The sequence below is a fragment of the Poromitra crassiceps genome, assembly GCF_964638095.1.
Source record: "Poromitra crassiceps genome assembly, chromosome: 8".
NCBI lineage: Eukaryota > Metazoa > Chordata > Actinopteri > Beryciformes > Melamphaidae > Poromitra > Poromitra crassiceps.
The window spans coordinates 41,859,077-41,880,079 of NC_139629.1; the positions used below are offsets into that span (position 1 = coordinate 41,859,077).

Sequence of the window (21,003 nt, forward strand, 5' to 3'; positions counted from 1 at the left end):
GAGAATCTCCCTTGACTCACTTACAGTAGCATTGTTCACGCTATTTGTTCTCAAAGAAAATAAATGGCGTAAAAGCTCTTTGAATAAGAGGGGGCGAAAGTGATATGAGCATTAAGCTTGATTAGTGATCCATTGGCCCTCAAAAATCCTGACCACTTCCTTTAATATAGCATAATCAATGAGTAGGCCTACCTATGTATGAATATGATGAAAAATTCTGTATATAGGCCTACCTGGACTCTTTATATAGCCAATAATGTTTATTATGGTCGGGACAACATATCCATAACCGGGGGGGGGGGGGGGGGGGGGTAGAGCGAGAGAGAGGGAGAGATTTATGATGACGCATTGTGGTCATAGGCTAGGCGGGGAGGCGGGGTTCCCATGCTGATGCCATTCATCATTTAGCCTACTTGTTTTCACACTCTTGGCACACAAGGAAGTTGCAACAAGCAGCCTGTCCAACAGCAGTTTCAACAGAACAAAACAGCCGCAGCTTTTGTGGAGACGCGTTCCGCAGATTCCTGTTCCAGTCTATCCATCCTACCTGTCCGACAGGTGTGACGCGTCAGTGCGCCGCGCAAACACAGCCAGCCAGCGGCGGCAAGCTGAGGCGACTCGCGGGCGCCGTGCATGGTTATCTATATGGGGGAATGTCTGCGGAAAGCGTGCCCGTGTCTGTTCGGCGAAAAGAAGCCCGGAGCAGGAGAAGGTGACCCAGGCGTGGGCGTGAGCGCCCCTACTGTATGGCACGTGGGCGTGAGCCCCCCTGACCCCGGCGTGGGCGTGAGCGCCCCTGACCCCTGCGTGGACGTGAGCGCACCTGCCCCCAGCGTGGTGAGAGCACCGCCGCTGCCGCCCCAGAAGCCGGTGAAGAAGCCCGCGGAGAGCTCGTCCATCTACACGGCGCTGTGGGGGTTCGAGGCGCGGCACCCGGACGAGCTGTCGTTTTGCGAGGGCGACCTGTTCAACGTCACCAGCCGCACCGGGGACTGGTGGACCGCGTGCAAGCTAGATCCCAACGGACGCGTCCTGGCGCACGGGATCGTGCCCAACAACTACCTGGCGAGTGGAGAGTCCTCCTTGGACGCGCAACCGTGAGTGGTGGAGTCAATCTTTCTGTCTGTCTGTCTGTCTGTCTGTCTGTGTGTCTCTGTCTGTCAAGTCTGTCTGTCTGTCTGTCTGTCTGTCTGTCTCTCTGTCTGTCTGTCTGTCTGTCTGTCTGTCTGTCTGTCTATATCCTATGTCACTATTTCACAGACTAAAATGATAAAAATTATGCATTTAGTAGGCTATTGAAATATAGTCTGGGTAAACCCACTTCCTGAGTGATAGCACATAGAGGTCACTGGGTTTACCCAGGCTAATTGAAATAGCCTACATTTGGGGTTAGAAGGTTGTACAACATTTAGCTTATTAAAACCTTTAAAACCCATTGGATAAACTCTAAAATGCATCCTGGTCATGGTCATTCTGGGGAAGAAGGGGAAAAAATCAGTGTTGTCTGCTGGGAATTTCAACAATCTGTAGGCTATGTGTGTCGCTGTGTTTGTCTTATGATAACCATGAGTTCAAGTTAGGATAAGATAAGATAGCTTTGAGTTAATAGCACTGTCTTCCCAGCATAACTCTCCAGAAACCATTTCTTCCTTGTTGTTGTTTGTCTAAAGTTACAGTTGTTATGTATCAAGAGAGTCATAGGTCAACTTCTGATATGACAAAAAATAAGAACATCCTGATAACAATAATACAAATTAATGGTAGCGCTTTACGGTACACAAATTACAGGGTAATTACATAGTAATGATCAGAAAATGGCCTTTTGGCATTGTAGATCATTATAATGTGATAATTAAGTAGTGATAATTAAGTAGTGATAATTAAGTAGGCCTACAGTAGGCTACATGTACACAATTGTGTAATCAATACCTTGGAATTTTGAAATTTTGAAACTGCTTTTTCCGTTGAAATTAAACTTCCTATCCTGTTTTCAACTCCAGTCACGAGCTTCAATTCCAAAATCATGTGAAGAGGGTTTCTGCTATGAGAGCTTTAATTTTTAGCTTGAGTTTGTTATTTAACCATAACAAACATTATCCTTAACCCAAAGCTTAACCAAAGTTGTTCCAATCAGGAGAGACAAGTGTATCAAATAAAATATTATATTATTATAAAGATGATATAATGGAATGCAGATGATACAATGAAAATTAAGTATGGTCAATAATAGTCTTTGGCACTCAGACTCTGCAGGGAGATTTCTGCACAGCCCTGAGCAGCAGAAAGATAGAGTGTACTCTAGACACTGCTGCTGGTGGTGGCTGATGACGAGACACTATAGCTTGTTGTCAGGTGACGTCACGTCAAGGAGCGAGACCATTGACATGTTTTGCAATCTTCTGGTGATACCTGCAGCGTGGAGCGGTATCCAACCCTCTTGCATACTCGCTTTCCTCCATAGCTTCTCCATAGCTTCTCCATAGCTCCGGAGCGCTGTTTTTCGACGTCATCGGAATCCCGCGGTTGCAAACAAGCTATTTAAAAAGACAACAGAGAGATGATTGGCTACCATGGAGGAGTGCAATGGAGGTGTGTCACTATGATATAAGTCAGTGGTTCTCAACTGGGTCTAGCCTCATGATGACCCACATTTTTTCCTTAGTCTTCAAGCCGCAACCCAATTTTCAGAATTTAGCCTAATTTTGTAGCGTCATTTAGCCCAAGCTAAAGCACCAGCTAGCATGGCATGTTGGAACCAATGGATGCCTTAGGGCTTCATATGGTACCAGTAGCTTCACTCTGGCGTTAAAAATGAGCCCGCTACAGCCTCTGAAAGAAAGTGATGTTGGCCACGGACGCCAGCATCCTCAATGAGTAGAATAGGGTAACTTTTTTTCTCATGCACACATCCGCGAGCCACTCAAAACGACCCACTTTTGGGTCCCGACCCACCAGCTGAGAAACACGGATATAAGTGATCAGCTGATGTCTCAATTGACACCCTGCGAAAATGACAGCAAAGAATTATGAATGAGCAAAGCCTAGAGACAGTCGGCATGTGTGGGAACGCCCACAAAATGTTATATGGCTGGCGCGCGAGTGGGGTAAAACCGCCCATATATCTCAATGGGCTGACTCACCAAAGGAAGGTGCTGCGGCTCTACACTACAGGTTTGGGAATTCTAGAGCGGAGTGGAGGTGAAGCCTGAAAGAGACTATGCCCAGGTGAAGCCTGAAAGAGACTATGCCCAGGTGAAGCCTGAAAGAGACTATGCCCAGGTGAAGCCTGAAAGAGACGGGCAGTGGTTCCACCATTGTGGCACCAGGGACGAGAAGAGTCGCGACCGGGATGAGCGACTTTTGAGCCCACGTAGCGATGGAGGGGCGAGGCGACCTGCAAGGGTGGAGGAGACAGAGAGAGCAGTGTGAATCTGAACATAGATTATAGATACGGAGGAGCAGTCTGGTGCACTGCCCTGTAGGCCAGGTCATCTGATGTGTGCCGAGATGGGATGGGCCAGTGAAGGTCCGGGAAGAGGGGAGTGACGTGAGAGAATTTAGGTTGGTCTGAACACCAGATGGGCTGCAGTGTGGTGAAGGAGCTTTCACGGTCAGGTGGCTACACTGTCTGGGTTAATGTCAAGTTGTTATAACAAAGACATCTCAACCAAATTGTTTGAGATGTCTGTGCTAGAGAGCTCACCACCCCGTCCCTCTTAAGAAAAGCCTACCCGTGAGTCAGCTTTATAGACTCAAACGAATTTGTAGCATCCAAGATGATTTTCACTCCCAAAGCGAGATCATGCTGAACAGATTTAGAGAAAAGGGCTACCCAGAGCCATGTCTCAATTCAGCCATGGCAATTATAAATGAAGGTGACCGAAAACAATTGTTCCAAAAGAAACTAAAAAGCAGAAGACCAGGCATTAATTATGTCCTAACTTATGATCCATTCAGTTCTGTCCTTAAGTCCACAGTAATGAAACACTGGCACATTCTATCATCAGACAAAGCGTTGAACAACCGGTTCCAACATCCACCACTCTTTACACACAAACGGGCGACCAGTCTCAGAGACCGCCTCGTAAGGGCAGACACATATTCAAAACCAGAACCCTTTATTTATGGGAATTTCCCATGTAGATCTTGTACATCATGCAGCAACATGATCAAGACCAATACATTCAATGACACCCACACAGGGAAAAATTACAAGATTCGATCTCTTATCGCTTGTAATCAGGGGCGTATGCAGAAATTGAATTATAGGTGGGCCTGGATCAAATTGGGTGGGCCTGGATAGGAAGGGGCGCAGATGCCCGGCCAAAGGCCGGGCCCACTCGGGTGGCCGGCCGAAGGCCGGCCGCCCGAAAAATTTGACGTGTTATTTTACTAAAAATAATGCATTTGACCATCATTTCAAGTAGAATGATACCACCCAAGCAAGAATATTTCAAGTGTTTCAAGTGCTTTACTGAAATATTTGGACCATATAATGATAATACAATTATCTCAACCTTAAAAGGTTACATATAGGTGCCAAATGTTGCATACATGAATGCTTATACTTGTGTGTATACTGTTACTTTATACAGAAATTAGAACCACTGATCCATATACTGCTGTGAGTTTAAAAAATAACAACACTGAGGCTGCTTCAAGTTTGAACAAGACGCCTCTGGTTTATTTATCCACAGAGAGAACAAAATTCCTAGATGTCATGAAGTTGTCATGCATTAGACTCTGGAGATGATGTGCCCTGCGTTTTTACAAAAGTAACAAAACCATTGGCTAGCAATGCAGCAGCAAGTTTGCCTCTAGAAAACAACAAATTAAAAAAAAAAAAAAAAAAAAAAATTTTTTTTTTTTTTTTTTTTTTTTGGGTGGGCCAGGGCAAGAAGTGGGTGGGCGTGTGCCTACCCAGGCCCACCCGTAGATACGCCCCTGCTTGTAATACAACCCATGTTGTTTATGTACTAGCATGCCCGTGCCAGAAATATTATGTAGGACAAACATCCCGCAAATTGAAAGTGAGACTTAATGAACACAGAAGCAACATTGTACGGGCTGATATAAACTCTCCCGTGGCACAACATTTCGCTGAAATGGATCATAAAACTAGTGATCTCAAATGCATTGGCTTAGAAAGGGTATGGCTCCACAGAAGAGGTGGCAACCACAAGCAACTATTATTGTAGCGGGAGTGCTTATGGATTCACAGGCTTAATTCCATGTTCTCCACAGCAATGAATGAAGAACTTAACATGACTCCTTTCCTGTAGGGGGCATATGTACTCACCCTCTTGTCTTGTCTATTGTTTGTATAAATTTTTTTTGTCAATGATTAGCCTGCACTGATTTATGAACGGTCTAAACAACCTGATGCCCTCAGTGGGCTATAAGTGATTTGCTAGCAGGTTATTGTTTTAATGTGAATTGTGAACATATTGATAAGGTTTTCTGTGACATAGACATGTCACATGTGTATAGCTGAACAAGCTGGAGCTTGACTCCCAATCACCTAATTAGGTGCTGATGACTGATGATTGTCACCTGTCAAGGTTTACCACCTGATCATTCATGTTACCTCACTGCCTATTCAAGGCCTGTTTGTACACCATTTCAGCAAGCACACTGATGATGGCCGGACGGCCCAAAACGTTCTGTGCCAAAGAACATTAAAGCTATTTATTGCATTCGAGTGCGGTCCCCACTTCTCCTTTCTTCCATTGTGCTAGAGAGCTGCCATTCACTTTGTCAATTATAGTGTCGCAAAACTATAATTAAACTATAATTTCTTTCTTTCTTTCTTTCTTTGTAGTATGAATTGTACTAGATTATATTATATTATATTATATTATATTATATATTATATTATATTAGATCAGATTATATTATATTAGATTAGATTAGATTAGATTCGATTAGATTGCTTTCCCCCAGGTCTAATCACAGCAGCAGTAGTAGTAGTCCTAGATTAAAATAAGGAAACCCTGTATTGTATTGCTTTGAGGAAAACCTTTTAGATCGTCTTATCAGTATGAGCTGGCATTATGGGTAAAAAAAAAAACTCATAACGGACAAGCCCGTCTTTTATTGTCACACGAACACCACAACACATGCATGCGGCCACAACACACTCATGCTGACGGTGGCCGGGGTACTTTCCTATCATCTGGGTGTTGCATCACCATCATACCATAACCACAGTTAAGAGCACTTATTGGATTTGATTATTATTATTATTATTATTATTGCTTTAGTAAGTTAGTTACAGTAAGGAACTACTGTATGCTGCTGGGAAGCCACAATAACAGTCCGAAGTGTCATTGCACTATAGTTAGTTACCCTTAGTTTAGTTTAGTTTAGTTTAGATTCATTGGTTTAATTGAGGTTCGTTTAGTTTAGATTAGATTAGATTAGATTAGATTAGATTAGATTAGATGAGTTGAGTTGAGTTGAGTTGAGTTGAGTTGAGTTTACCTCAGTATTTTTCAATATCTTTCTCTGAAGTTAATGCAATACTAAAAATACGATTTTTTTTGTTCTGTCACATTTTGCCTTGCCTAGGCCTGAAAAGTACACGCGTGTATGAAGGTACTGCACCAGCAGGGGGTGATAGAGGCACTAGATGTCTGAAATAACCTGGCGGCCGGTATTGGGCATTGTGGCCGAGGTGGATGGAGGGCGTATGCGTTTGTGGCAGGAGTCACATTCACATTTTAACGGGTTGTTTGTCTTATTGAACCCTAACCCTAACCTTAACCTTAACCCTAACCTTAACCCTAACCTTAACCAAGTTGTTTTACTTGGAGGCACAGCGTGGCACGTTGGACAAAACGTGACAGTGAGATGCTGGAGTGTTACATGCTTTGGCGCGGTACATGGTTGTTGTTGTTTGAGCCTACTTCAGTGCTGACTTGTTGGAGACTAAGACAATCGATCCAGTGTAGATGTCACAGATAAAGGAGGTTTGATATCCTTTTCTGTGATTATCCACTGACTTGGCACGACCTGAATTGTCCTGTTGCAATAAATCCTCCTCTTCTGGTGCTCCATGCAGGATCACTTACAAGATAACAGGCCACTTTCCCCACGGGAAATACAGCGCTATCTTATCACACATTAGAACACGGCTCTCTTGAATACTCGATTCTGATTGGTCAATCAACAAGATTCACCGGTCATTATTTCTCGACAACCGACCGCTGCTCTGCCACACCTGGATTAATCAGTTGATAAGAGCCTTTTGGCAGCAGACACTACTAATTAGGCCAACCAGTTGCAGCTGTGGTGTCTTGTGTGCCAATTACGAATGAAACCGCTTTGTCGTTGAAAACGCTATTAAAAAATCTATTTGAATAATTATTTTTGTCAGATTATTGAATGATTTAGTTGTAGGCCGTGTTCTAAGCGGGATAATGTATAGTGAGCCGGTGATTACTGGGAAATAATGACCTTCAGGTCAATCATTCACCTGTCGGTCATTATTTCCCCCGTAATCACCTCCTCACTATACATTATCCCTTACATATACTGTTGGGTCTACCCAGGAAGCAAAACTGTGTCCAAAACAAGGAGGATCAACCTAAACCCAAATCACCACTAAAATACCAAATCACCACTAAAATCCCAAATCCCCACCAAAATCCCAAATCAGCACTAAAATTGGGGCAGGTAAAATACAGAGATTCATTGCGATGACAGTTTTACGAATAAGGTTGGCTAGTGTTCTTGAATTTGAAATACATTTTATTTTAAGCTCTACAGTATCCCTTTCTGTTAAACCTTCCTTCAGTTTCAAATAGTACTATGAAGATAAACCAGAAATATTTGTTGGCAACTGACTACACTGGTTATACTGAATATTTCAGAAATGTGAATGATTCAAGTTGTTCTTTTGCTTGTTTGATTTGAAACTTTTGAAACTCCCAAACCACACAACCATTGAGACTGTTCATAGTGACTGTCACCTCCTGTGTTGATGCAGATGGTATTTTGGGAAGATGAACCGCTTTGAGGCCCAAAGCCACCTGCTGGGCCCATGCAACGCAGAGGGAGCCTTCCTCATCCGCCTCAGTGAGAAGGACGGCGTGGGATACGTGCTGTCAGGTGAGACGGGGGGGGGGGGGGGGGGGGGGAACAGAAAAGGGGGGAGGGAGAGAGAGATACGGTTACACATGGGGGAGAGAGGGGAGAGGAAGTTGGATGTCAGATTGAAAGGGATGGAGAAATGTGGGGAGAAATCTGTGAAGAGTAAGCAGAATGGAATTTTAGTTCTCCAAGCATTTCCTGGAGGCGGAGCTGCTCTGGAGGCAGAAATGATCTCGTTGGTTTGCGTTAAACCTCAGTGGGCGGGGCTAAAGAACCACATGTTTTCTGGCTAGCTTATGTTAAACTGAAGCCACGAGGAAAAGGCAACAGATTAAAGAGGAGGAAGCGAATATTATGAAGCCTACAAGTGGCAACCTCGCGGGCTGAAAAATGAAGCTAACGCGGAAGTGCCAAAAACTACAGTTCCTCATATGGCCACTTGAGGCTAGATCCAAAAGCGAGTCAATCCCCATAGACTCCGATGTTAAAATGCCCAAATTTACAGCAGAAATAAACATGCTTACAGCCTGGTTCAAAAAAAGGTTTTGGAATATATAGGTTTAAAGTCTCTAGGCTCATAAGGCTTAAAGCTATGCATATTTAAGGGCGTGGCCGGTTTGAGTGACAGGTGACTAGCCGCTAGGTGGCTAGACGTCACCTCTTCGCCAGCTCCACACTCTCGTCCAATTAGGTTACCTCTGGCTCGAAAAAATCAAGATGGGGTTGGACGGTCAAAATGCCAAACTCGAAGCTTCCGCAAACCCATCGTCGTGGCTACGTCCATATTTTTATACAGTGTATGGAAACCTATAGCACTCTGCTGCTAACTGAAGAAAGAAAAAACATAGAAGTCATTATCTACGGCCATATTTTTATACAGTGTATGGAAACCTATAGCCCTCAGACCCAGAGTGAGCGTGGTGGTTTGACAGTGTTGGGTAAATGTGGGTTTAAAGGGATATGGCATGGCTGTAACATACTTTTCTCACGACTAAACAGAAACAAGTGTGTGAATTTGCAATAGCTGTGACCACTATGCGAATATTTAAGCTTAATTTATACTTATTAGAAAGTGTCGCTCAGCACATGGTCGCAGACGAAAAAGAAAGTGTCGCTCATGGTGTTGCATTTATACTTCAGTGAACATTGGCCTCGGTTCAACGGTCACGTGACACTCGAACGCTATCAGTGCAGACAGCCAAGAGAAGAGAGGGAACGCACAGTGAAACCACCTCGGAGGCAAGATGTAACGTACTTGGCTGCAGCCGCATATAAACAGCACACAACCACACAACTCACCTCCTCTCTCTCTGGGAAATTGGTCACGATGTTCTTTGTGATTTTCACGAAGTCATACATCAAGGACAGGCTGATAAAAATAGCGGGGACACGTTCATTCATTTCAATCAGCGAAAACCAAAACAAGGAAGTCAAGCGCGTGCCGTCTATATAGCCAATCAGACTTGCGCGATACTATGACGTAGTCAGCGACACTAGACATTTCACTAGGTAGCAGACACTGCTCACAAAGTGTCGACTCAAGTCCTCATTTCTGTCGGCGACTGTTTCAAAAGTGTCGGCAGACAAAGCATAAATTGGGCTTTACTCTGCCTCTGCCATCCTGCATTTTGAAATTAGCCTCTCCACAAACCCCCTGTTAGCCAATTGGCACGAGCACAAACGCTCTTGACCTCCATGACAAATTTCAGACTCCCAGGGCGAAAACTGCCCCGGCTAAAGGCTGATGAACTGACAGACAGAACGACCTGTATAGAGCTGCTGGTCGCAGCAAAAAAATATATATATAATGTCCAGAAAAGGTACAGAATGGGTATAGAAATACTTGTGTATACCTGTGTATAATGTTGTTCAGTGCTGAGTTGCTACTGTAGGTCCTCAGCACTAAACAACATTATACACAGGTAAGATCAGCCGCTCTCCTGGGAGAAAACACTCAGGTCGGATCGTGTTATGAAAGATGTTTTGCGCGGAATCTTGTCCACAATCCACATGTGATTACAATCACAACGTAGGCCTTTAGCGATGCCCTTTTCTAGCGTACGCGTAAATGTCAGTGTTTGTGTATCCCATCATTTCAGAGCAAAAGGGACAACAGCAGAATGAAAACAGGGACAGAAGATGACTCAAGCCTTCCTCCTGGTCCCCTCCTCGCTCTATTTACGCCCTCTTTCAACACAGTGGGTTCCAAAGTGAGGCCTGGGGACGACCTCCAGGGGACCCTGAGGGGGAGCCAGGGGGGCCTCAACAAAATGACAGATATGGGCTTCAGTCTAACCTTACTCAGCCAGAAGAACTGTGATTCTTTGGATTCGTCCTTTGAGGTTTAAAGGGAGTTCTGCCATTTTAGACGTAGACTCTGTCTCTTCCATCCCTGTAGGACTTCTCATCCCTGACCACTTGTGTGACCACTTGTTGCGGACCTGTGTGTGTGTGTGTGTGTGTGTGTGTGTGTGTGTGTGTGTGTGTGTGTGTTTTACCTTTATACAGAACGAGACTCACTGAGAGCAAAGCTCTCTTTTTCCCTGTTCACATTCACACACACATTCATACCTGGAAGCTGACCAGTACAACCACAGTCTGATCTGCTGGCCACTGAGCAGCTCCACTGGAGCGGTTGGGGTTAAGGGCCTTGCTCAAGGGCACCTCAGTGGTGTTAATGAGGGAGGGGCAAGTGCGGCCTTCTCACTTTCCCCACCCAGATTGATCCTGCCAGCCCAGGGGATTGAACCGACAACCTTTCGGTCACACGCTCGCTTCTCTAACCTCTTGGTGCGTATCTCTCTCCAGTGAAGGCGGACAGTCGGGTGAAGCACTACAAGATCCTCCAGACGGAGACGGAATTCTTCGTGGAGCTGAACCAACACTTCACCTCTCTGATCGACCTGGTGGCGCACTACTGCACCCACAGCCTCAGCACCGGGGGCAGCCTGCGAGAGCCCTGCAAGAGGGTAGGCTGTGTGTGTGTGTGCGTGTGTGTGTGTGTGTGTGTGTGTGTGTGTGTGTGTGTGTGTGTGTGCGTGTGTGTGTGTGTGTGTTCGTACCTTGTTTCTTCTTCCTCTTCTGGGTGAGTGAAAACTAAAGAAGAAAAGGAAGTGTGGACAGCCACACTATGGCATGATGTCTAAAAAGGGACACACGCAAAGCTGTGTGTGTGTGTGTGTGTGTGTGTGTGTGTGTGTGTGTGTGTGTGTGTGTGTGTGTGTGTGTGTGTGTGTGCATCCTACAGAATTCATTGCAGCTGTACTGACTGACGTCAACCATTTTTTTTTACCTTTATTTATACAGGGGGAGTCTCACTGAGAGCAAGGCTCTCTTTTTCAGGAGTGCCCTGTTCACATTCACACACACATTCACACCTGGAAGCTGCCCAGTACAACCACAGTCTGATCTGCTGGCCACTGATCAGCTCCACTGGAGCGGTTGGGGTTAAGGGCCTTGCTCAAGGGCACCTCAGTGGTGGTAATGAGGGAGGGGGCAAGCGCTGCCTTTTTCACTTTCCCCACCCAGATTTATCCTGCCGGTCCCGGGGATTGAACCGACGACCTTCCGGTCACAAGATCGCTTCTCTAACCATTGGGCCACCACTGTGTGTGTGTGTGTGTGTGTTGTGTGTGTGTGTGTTGTGTGTGTGTGTGTGTGTGTGTGTGTGTGTGTGTGTGTGTGTGTGTGTGTGTGTGTGTGTGTGTGTGTGTGTGTGTGTGTGTGTGTGTGTGTGTGTGTGTGTGTGTGTGTGTGTGTGTGATCCTCCAGACAGTGCCCCAGCCCACAGACCTGTCTCACTCCACAGTGGATACGTGGGAGCTTCCTAAAGAGGAGTTCAGCCTGGGGGAGCAGCTGGGCACCGGCTACTTTGCCGACGTGCACCGAGGCTGGTGGAAGAACCGCATCAACGTCGCCATCAAGATCATCAAGAGTGGTGAGTGCTCACATCTTTGTTAGCGAGCTGAGCTAACAAGCTGAAATGCTGAATGAAAAACGAATACATTTGACAGTTTTTCAGCATAACATTTATGGCCTAATAATTGAATAGTAATACTTAGAGATGGAAAATGAGCTTCCAGTGTAGCTCGAACATTATTCTTGCGGACACCCTAACGTCACGTGTCTGAAAGCGGGGATCAGATCGGGGGTATATACAGTCTATGGTAAACAAACAAGTCATGACACGAACGTGGTCTGAGCTTCAGTTTTTAATCTGAATCTCTATTATAAAAGGGAGCATGTGGGCAATGTTCACTGTTTGTTTCAATTTTGTCCCGGAAGTGATGTCATCAGTGATGTCACTTGAGCAATTGTGCATTGTGACACACATCACTGATGATGTCATTGTGACATCATCAGTGATGTCATAAGAGCAATGGTGATGTCATCAGTGATGCGAAGTTGTGACATCATCAGTTTGTGACATCATCAGTGATGTCATAAGAGCTAGGGAGACCGCACAGCGGCCGAGCTGCAGGGCGGGCGATGGAGCCAAGAAAACAAAGAGCATTGTGTCATGTGTGGAATGTTCAGAGAGCAGAACATGAACAGAGCCGCCGCTGTGTTGCACAATATTCAGTGAAATTTGACCTTCGTCATGTTGAGTCATCAGCTTTCTGAGGCTCATGTGTTTTGCACACACTATCAGTGTCAGTATTACGGAAGAAATCACAAGAAACCACACTTCAGTCCCGACAGTCCCATCTCATCATAAATATGTCACCACTCACAAATAAAGTACCACTGCTGATTGGAAGCATGACCACATTTGGCCCATGTATGTCATAGACTGTAGCTGAGAAACTCTATTCATGAGAAATGAATGATACACTACTCATCTTCTAAAGAGGAAGTCAGTGGGTCCTGCTTCCTCCTCTGCCAGGTATCAATCACTGTGTGACACATTAATTAATACAACGTCAACTTCTGTTTGTGTGTGACGGCACTGAGTGGATGCTTCTAGATATCGTTCATGTTTCAAAGTGTCAGTCCAGTGGGCGTTCATGACCAGTCAATGATCAACATTGTCTGTGTGTTTGACAGTTTTACATATAAGAACCCCGGCACTTGCAGTCATTTCTAGATTTAATCTAAGCCGTGTTCAGAATGGTTCACTGGTTTTGGACATTTCCTCGCTCTTCTTCTCCTTAGGTAAACATGACTGCATTGCATTGTGGTATATGGGAGAAAATGTAGGGTACATTCGCTGTTCACTAGAAATTGCAGTGCATCATGCGTGTTTTATAGTGAACTATATACTGATATAGTGAATCAAATTAACAGTTGAGAATTCCGACGCTGGTAAAAAATGGACAGGGCTGAAATCATCAAGTTACCTCAGTCTGTAGAATGGGAAGAAACTCCTTCATACTGTACAGTAGCTGATGAAAGCTTCGCCGACAAAATATGCTGCTCATCTTGTCCAGTGAAGATCTGCATGTGTCAGCATGACTGTGGTCATAATAATCACTGTATTATCTTGTCAGGTTGAGGCTGCATAAAGCAGCATCCTCCACATACCTGAGAGATGTTTCATCGTTGTGTTGCTCTGGAACAAAGATTGGTTTAGGAGAGACACCTCACAGATCACAGGTGTTATCAGTCCCTTAAAGGGCATCCAGGTAGTGCAGTGGTAGATCACCTCCACCTTGGTCTGGCATCCATACAGTCACAAATTGGTCGTGTCTGCGGGTGGGAAGTCAGATAAGGGTATGCTATTTTGTCCTGGCCGCTGCACTAGTGCCTCCTCTGGTCGGTTGAGGGGAACTGGGGGGAAATAGCGCGATCATCCCATGCGCTTTGTCCTGCCGCGACCGGGACAGCAGGGGGAAGTACAAGTGTGGAGAAAACGTGTATTTTTATTAGAAGGCTATATTAGTATCAAAAGATTGTAGCAAAGCTGTATGTGTGAAACAGTGTAGCCTAGTGGCGTTGCATCCAGCCCTATCAAGGCTTATTATTTTGTACAATATGCAATGGGTCTATCATTAGCTCAATAAGCCTCATAGGAAACAAGGCTGCAGGGATAGCATAGCACTCGGATGCAATATCATCAACAGTTATGTTCCATACTGCGACATACAATAAATTGAAAAGAAAAATGTTTGAAGTTTACCACTCAATTGTCCTCAAATTCAGAGGATTCCTTTCTGCAAAAATGTTATCATTTTGTCGACCAAGAGAACTTAAGTGACTTACTGTCCTTTAGAGAACATCACAATTACCAGGACCAGTGGCAGCTTTTCTATCTGCCAGGCTGCTAAAATGTGGCAAAGAAATAGAATATATATTTCTGTCTCTATTGGGTGAGGTTGCAGTTTAGTCTGTTTTTAAAATGTCAATACTCTCTCTCTCTCTTTCTGTCTGTCTCTCTCCCCCTCTCCCCCTCTCTGTCTGTGTGTGTGTGTGTGTGTGTGTGTGTGTGTGTGTGTGTGTGTGTGTGTGTGTGTGTGTGTGTGTCTGTCTGTGTGTGTGTGTGTGTGTGTGTGTGTGTGTCTGTGTGTGTGTCTGTCTGTCTGTCTGTGTGTGCCTGTCTGTCTGTCTGTCTGTCTGTCTGCGTGCGTGCGTGCGTGCGTGCGTGTCTGTCTGTGTGTGTGTGTGTGTGTGTGTGTGTGTGTGTGCGTGCGCGTGCGTGTGTGTGTGTGTGTGTGTGTCTGTGTGTGTGTGTGTGTGTGTGTGTCTGTGTGTGTGCGTGTGTGTGTCTGTGTGTGTGTGTGTGTGTGTGTGTGTGTGTGTGTGTGTGTGTGTGTGTGTGTCTGTGTGTCTGTGTGTCTGTCCAGACTCTGAGCTGAATCACAGTGATTTCCAGAGGGAAGTGCAGATGTTGAAGAGTCTGCGTCATCGTCACCTCATCTCTCTGTTTGCTGTCTGCACCGCCTCCTCCCCCTATTACATCATCACCGAACTCATGGAGAAAGGAAGCCTGCTCAACTTCCTCAGAGGTGTGTGTGCGCACATGCGTGTGTGTGTGTGTGTGTGTGTGTGTGTGTCTGTGTGTGTGTGTGTGTGTGTGTGTGTGTGTGTGTGTGTGTGTATATACTGTATGTCATTCTAAAACCCTTGAATTCTAATTCTATTCATAAAATATTTTCAGCTCTTATTCTGGATTTATTTATTTATTTTGTGTGTGCTTTGATTGTAGAACTTTGTTGTGTCACTTTAGAACCCATTCAGTTTTGATTCTAGAACATTCATGGGCTCTAGACCCTCTGCATGTTGGTTCTGGTGCCCTGTTGGGTTCTGATTCTAGAAGTTCTTGGGTTTTGATTCCATAAATGACCTAGATTGAAAGTGATCAGATTTGTTCCAGCAGACGATGTTAAAACTGATGATAGAAATCAAACTCATGCTGCTCTTTAGATTTTATCCCATTAAAAGCATATTGCATTGAAAAGTCCTGTGGATATTTTGTTTTCTTGAAGATATTAAATTGATGCTGGCCTTGATTCGTTCTGACTTGACTTGCTGTTCTACATTTAGACTTGAGACTAATGACATGGACTTGAATGGGTGTTCCACATTTAGACTTGAGTTAACTTGAGTCTTGTGCCTCAAGAATTGAGACTGACCTGGACTCAACACTCTTCATTTTGTGCGTTTGTGTGATTTCTGATTGGAAAACGTCTCTTGAATCGTCCTGCGTGGGAGTCCAGGTTTTAAAAGGTTGGTGTGTCCCTCAGGTCCAGAAGGACAGCATCTGCAGATGGTGTCTCTGATCGACATGGCTGCCCAGGTGGCTGATGGGATGTCATACCTGGAGGAGAAGAACAGCATCCACAGAGACCTGGCAGCACGCAACGTCCTGGTGGGAGAAAACTACATCTGCAAGGTGGCCGACTTCGGACTGGCCAGGGTCATCAAGGTGGGATCTGGCTTTCTGTCTTTAAGTAAAACTAGATAAACATGTAGTTTATCATAGAAGAATGCCACTGCCTGTCTCTGATTTCCCATCTTCAGTCTGCAGCAGATGAAGGAGACTGTGGCTGCAGCCAGCTGCCAATCAGCAACAGCCACACAGCAGTTCTCAATCTCCAATCTTCTCCCAAGCCAATCAATCCAGACAGGAGACGACTCTGTAGGAAGGCAGTCAGAGAGAAACTACAAAGACCAGAGTTCACACGCTGAGTTCCCCTACTGAACTTTCCCAAAATGGCAACGATTAATTTAGATTGAGCAAAACTCTACAAGACAGTAAAAGAAACGGCACCAGCCGTAACAGAAACGAACAGCAGTTGTTCTGTTGAAGCGGTTTGTTTACCAACATCCCGATCCCTTGTATAGAGGCAGCTAGATCAAATCACAAAAAACATTTATTTATTAATTTATATTTTCATTTTTACAGATATGTGTAAAAAAATACCTATAATGTAGTGAGAGCAATCATGATAAATATCACTTTTTTTCTTTTCTTTTTTGGAGCGAGAGGTTAATTTAGGTTATTATTAAAGCTCAATACTAAGCTTTCACCTGGAAGCCCCGCCCTCCTCCCGCTCACCTGTCAGTCACGTTGATGATGCCATCTTGGCGTGTTCTTCTCTTCTTCTCTCCTCCGTCGTTGTTGCTGCTGCCGTGACATCACACTTGTACACCCAAACAAAAATACACTTGAGATGGTTTCCAAGAATGATTTGTTCCCACAAGAAGCTGTTTCAGTTCTGCTGTTTCAATCGAATGGCAGGAAAAATGCTCATTCATGAGTTTAGCACCTTGATTATAATTTTGGTGACTACAGGCTCTTGATCCCCTGATGCTGCTGCCCCCATCTGGCAGAGTCGGGTAATGCCCAAAATACCCCCCAGGCTGGAACAGGCCACAGAGGAATGACCAGAAGAACATGGAAGCAGTGATTGGCTTCAGGTTGCTCCTCCTTACTCTCATTTTCACTTTTGCTCTCTCCCTCTCTTCCTCCCTCTCTCTGTCCCTCCCTCCCTCCCTCTCTCCCTCCCTCCCTCTGTCCCTCCCTCTGTCCCTCCCTCCCTCTGTCCCTCCCTCTCTCCCTCCCTCCCTCTCTCCCTTCCTCCCTCTGTCCACCCAGGAGCCGTTCTACATCACAGCAGATAAGAAGATTCCCTACAAGTGGAGCGCACCGGAAGCCATCAGCCACGGACGCTTCTCCAACAAGTCGGACGTCTGGTCCTTTGGGATCTTGCTTTATGAGATTATCACCTATGGAGGAGTTCCTTACCCTGGTGAGTTGGTTGGTTGGTTGGTTGGTTGGTTGGTTGGTTGGTTGATTGACTGACTGATTGACTTGTGTCTATGTTTTCAGGTGTACATCAAGTACAAGTGTCATCTTCAGTACTTCTGGGAATGCATTTGGGATCATGCTTATCTTGTGTTACTTTTCAACACGGCAACTGTTAATATACGGACAACCTGTTTAACATGTTGTTCGTCACACTTGCGATGTTGAAAAGTAATGTGTTGTGCTGAAATTGTTACATCAAAGCTGACTGTAAAATCAAAGAATCAAAGAAAGTTAGTCGATAGGCGTATCCTTGTGGAGACCGATCTTGTCTCGGAAAGAACAAACTTCTCAAGAACCCATGAACAGAAAACAACTTGACACTTTGAGACTGTGTACCTGCGGTCACACCATCAGTTAAGACAAGTGGTTCTCAAAGTGGGGTCTGGGCACCCCCAGGGGTCCTTGAAGGGGTTCCAGCGGGTCCCCAGCAAAAAGGGGGATCATAATTTATTTTCACTATAGTTCATCCATAAGTGACACAATGACAGATTGTATCATGGGTTTCATACACTTTCTGTAAAAAAACAACATCTAAAAGCAAAGATCTTATCAGATGGGGGACCCTGGGAAAAAATCTTATCAGATGGGGGTCCGTGATCTAATCTGTGTCAGATTAAGGATCCTTGATATTAAAAAGTTTGAGAACCACTGAATTAAGACAGATGATTCTACCGGTTCTGAATCGGTTTGCGTTGATGCACTGTTCTTGCAATGGATCTTGGGTATTCCCAGTCGTTTTCACCCTCTGATGCATCCTTGGTTAGGAAGTACATTTTCAAGATTATAAGACCTCTCTCCTCTCTCTCCCTCAGCCAACAACAACCAAGAAGTGTACCAGCAGGTAACCCATGGATACAGGATGCCACCTCCGCCCAACTGTCCCGACTTCCTCTATGACATCATGTTGGAATGTTGGAGCAGCGAGGCAGCCGACAGGCCAGACTTCAAGAGCCTTAGGTGCCGATTGGACAGCTGTTCCTACGAGCTGGAGCAGCAGCCATGACTCCCTGCAGTACATGCACACGGCCACAGAGGGGCAGCAGAGACACAGAGTCCGGACCATCGGTCTGGACAGAGCAGTGCTCGCTGAACTTTTTCTCTTCGAGGACCCACATTTTTAAAAATCAGTTTTTCTCCATAAAGCGAGTCAGATTTTGCAGGGTCAGTCTTGTACATTTGTAGCCTGCTAAACTACAAGTCCGGTGTGTTTTATTCAGGCTACATCGCAGGGAGGTGGGAAGGATTTTCAAACAAAAAGTAGCCAATGGGTTTGGACTTTGAATAATTGGGGACCCTTAATTCGATTTCCCTGGCCATATTTTGGGACCTGGACCTATGCTTGAAAACCACTTTTACATCTAGCAGAGAACCTTTAGCACGAAACAAGAGAAAGGCTTAGGCTTACATGACATCTAAAGCACACCAGAAATGAACCCATTTCTAATAGCAAAATAATGTATATGCATTTTATATATAATTCCTTTAAATCCATTTGTTACCACTTTTCTGTGTGATTTATTTGGGAGTACCACCCTGTGACAGTTGGCTGCAGTACCTATGTATGGCCAAAGAGGGGCAGCACAGCCACAGCTGCCTAACCTCTCCCTCCTCGTCGGCCTTTAATTCAGCCTCTTCCAAAGAAGCAACCCAATGTTTTATCACTGAATCTGGAAATGATCCATTGACAAAGACTGAGTTTGACTCTTCAGAGTGCATCATGGGTTATGGTTAGGGTTTTGCACAGTTACTTTTTGCATCAATAGCACAGATGGCATGTGAAGACTGACCGATAAGACAATTCTGGACATCATGACAACTGGCAAAATATTACCGGTAAATACAATTCATCCATGCAACAAGAAGCAGCTGCTGTGCACTCAGTGTGAGTGCTGAGAGTTTTGTTTTTTGGGCATGTTGCTCAGAAAAGATGCATTGTGTATGGTAACCATGGTAACCTAAAGGCTGCAATGCATGGGGCAACATGGCCCATAGCCCAATGGAATATTTCATCATACTGTATGTAGTTGTGTTGAGCCATTTCCTGTTGCACATTGCACAGTACGGCCTATTATCCTATTCTTCAGATTTGGAACTGTTTTACTGCAACTCTTGTGGAGAAAGGAGTGTTAGTGTCAGCTTGATTGTACAGCGTATATAGTGTATATACAGATCTCTGTACATACACGGCTTGGTTTTGTATGTATTTTTGTATGTATTTCTGTTTTGTATGCTTTGTTTCTATGCAGAATGATCTTGTAAATCTATGAATAATAGAACAATAATGAATTAGCAATGCTTCAAAATGTGTTTCTTTACACCAATAGATAAAATGTGTGTGTGTCAGAGTGAGAGTGTGTGTGCGTTGGGGGGTGCTACCTCTGGGGAATGACTCTTAACTGGGTCAGAAACTGGGCCTAAACAGTTGGCCCCTCCCCTATCTATATCTCTCTCTCCCCCTCTCTCTCTCTCTCCACCCTCTCTCACCCCCTCGGTCTCCCTCTCTCTCTCCCCCTCGCTCTGTCCCTCTCTCTCCCCTCTCCCCCTCGCTCTGTCCCTTTCTCTCTCCCCCCCTGTCCCCCTCGTCCTTCACAAAGAGCTCTCTGTGTCATTGCTCTGATGATGCAGCATTGTGAGAAACTAGCTTTATCCGGTCCCCACAGTATGTATGCGCGCACGGGGCACACACACACACACACAGTCTGTCTGAATCAGTGGGATCTGGGCCAGTGCCAGGGAGGATGGACTGGGCGAAGAGGGTGAAATGGTATCTGTGTGTTTGTGAATATGTGGATGTATCTATCCATATGATAAGCAGGCAGAAATAGAGCCAGAGCCTCACTTCACCTCCGGTCAGACCCGGGGACCCTGGATGTGTTTTCTCAGCCTGCGGCCTACATCCAGAAGTGGGTCAGGAACCTGTTGCCTGTTTACTGCTGCTCAACTTGGACCCGCAGGAACCCAGAAGATCCCCTGATGCCCTCACACATCTGCTTCAAATTTAGAAACCAAAATAAACAGTCAAACGTGCCTAAACAGAACTAATGAAACGTATGAATCTACACCTGGGGAGAATAAGAAAATGATGCCAGCAAATTAGTTGTGACATGAAGTCCAGGTATGATGCAACTTATTTTTTACTAGGCCTTTCATTTAGATCATTATTTCTAGACTTTAAATACTTTAAATAGTTCAGGTTTGATTCAATTTAATTACAGACACACACACACACACACACCCACACACACAAATATATTTACCACTTTGTCAGCTTGTTAATATGTAGGCTACTTTAATTATCATATTCTAATATGACTTAAAGTCAGGAGAAGACGAGTTATATCTTTTTGACTACACTATTAAAGAGGTTAAAGAGGCTGAAGAATGAAACACAACCAACCTGTTAGATCAAGTACAGTTACTGCTTTCTTTACTTTATTTCTTGACTGTGTGATCCCATAAGGAAGAGATCAATTCTATCAGTGTTGTTGCAGTTCTTACTGGTTGCCAGTAGAGGCCAGTAAAGCTCACAGATCACTTTAATGCACCTTCAGAATAATTCATTCACATTTATCTGCTAAATCCACATCCTCAGTTTCCACAGCATCTGTCTGTCCTGACCAGTGGGCTAGCTCGGGCTTTTACAGAGGAAGTTGCGGAAG

At 44.9% G+C, this 21,003-nt stretch overlaps 1 protein-coding gene across 1 annotated transcript; it reads left to right on the forward strand.

Moving 5' to 3' along the window:
- Nucleotides 1-448: 448 nt before the first annotated feature.
- On the forward strand, nucleotides 449-19,615 carry ptk6b (PTK6 protein tyrosine kinase 6b). Its single transcript, XM_083642005.1, has 8 exons — nucleotides 449-1,097; nucleotides 7,991-8,112; nucleotides 10,903-11,063; nucleotides 11,866-12,031; nucleotides 14,877-15,038; nucleotides 15,777-15,958; nucleotides 17,132-17,285; nucleotides 18,157-19,615. Exons 1-8 carry the CDS (start codon nucleotides 634-636, stop codon nucleotides 18,345-18,347), a joined length of 1,602 nt encoding a protein of 533 aa, XP_083498131.1. The 5' UTR covers nucleotides 449-633; the 3' UTR covers nucleotides 18,348-19,615.
- The last annotated feature ends 1,388 nt before the right edge of the window (nucleotides 19,616-21,003 follow it).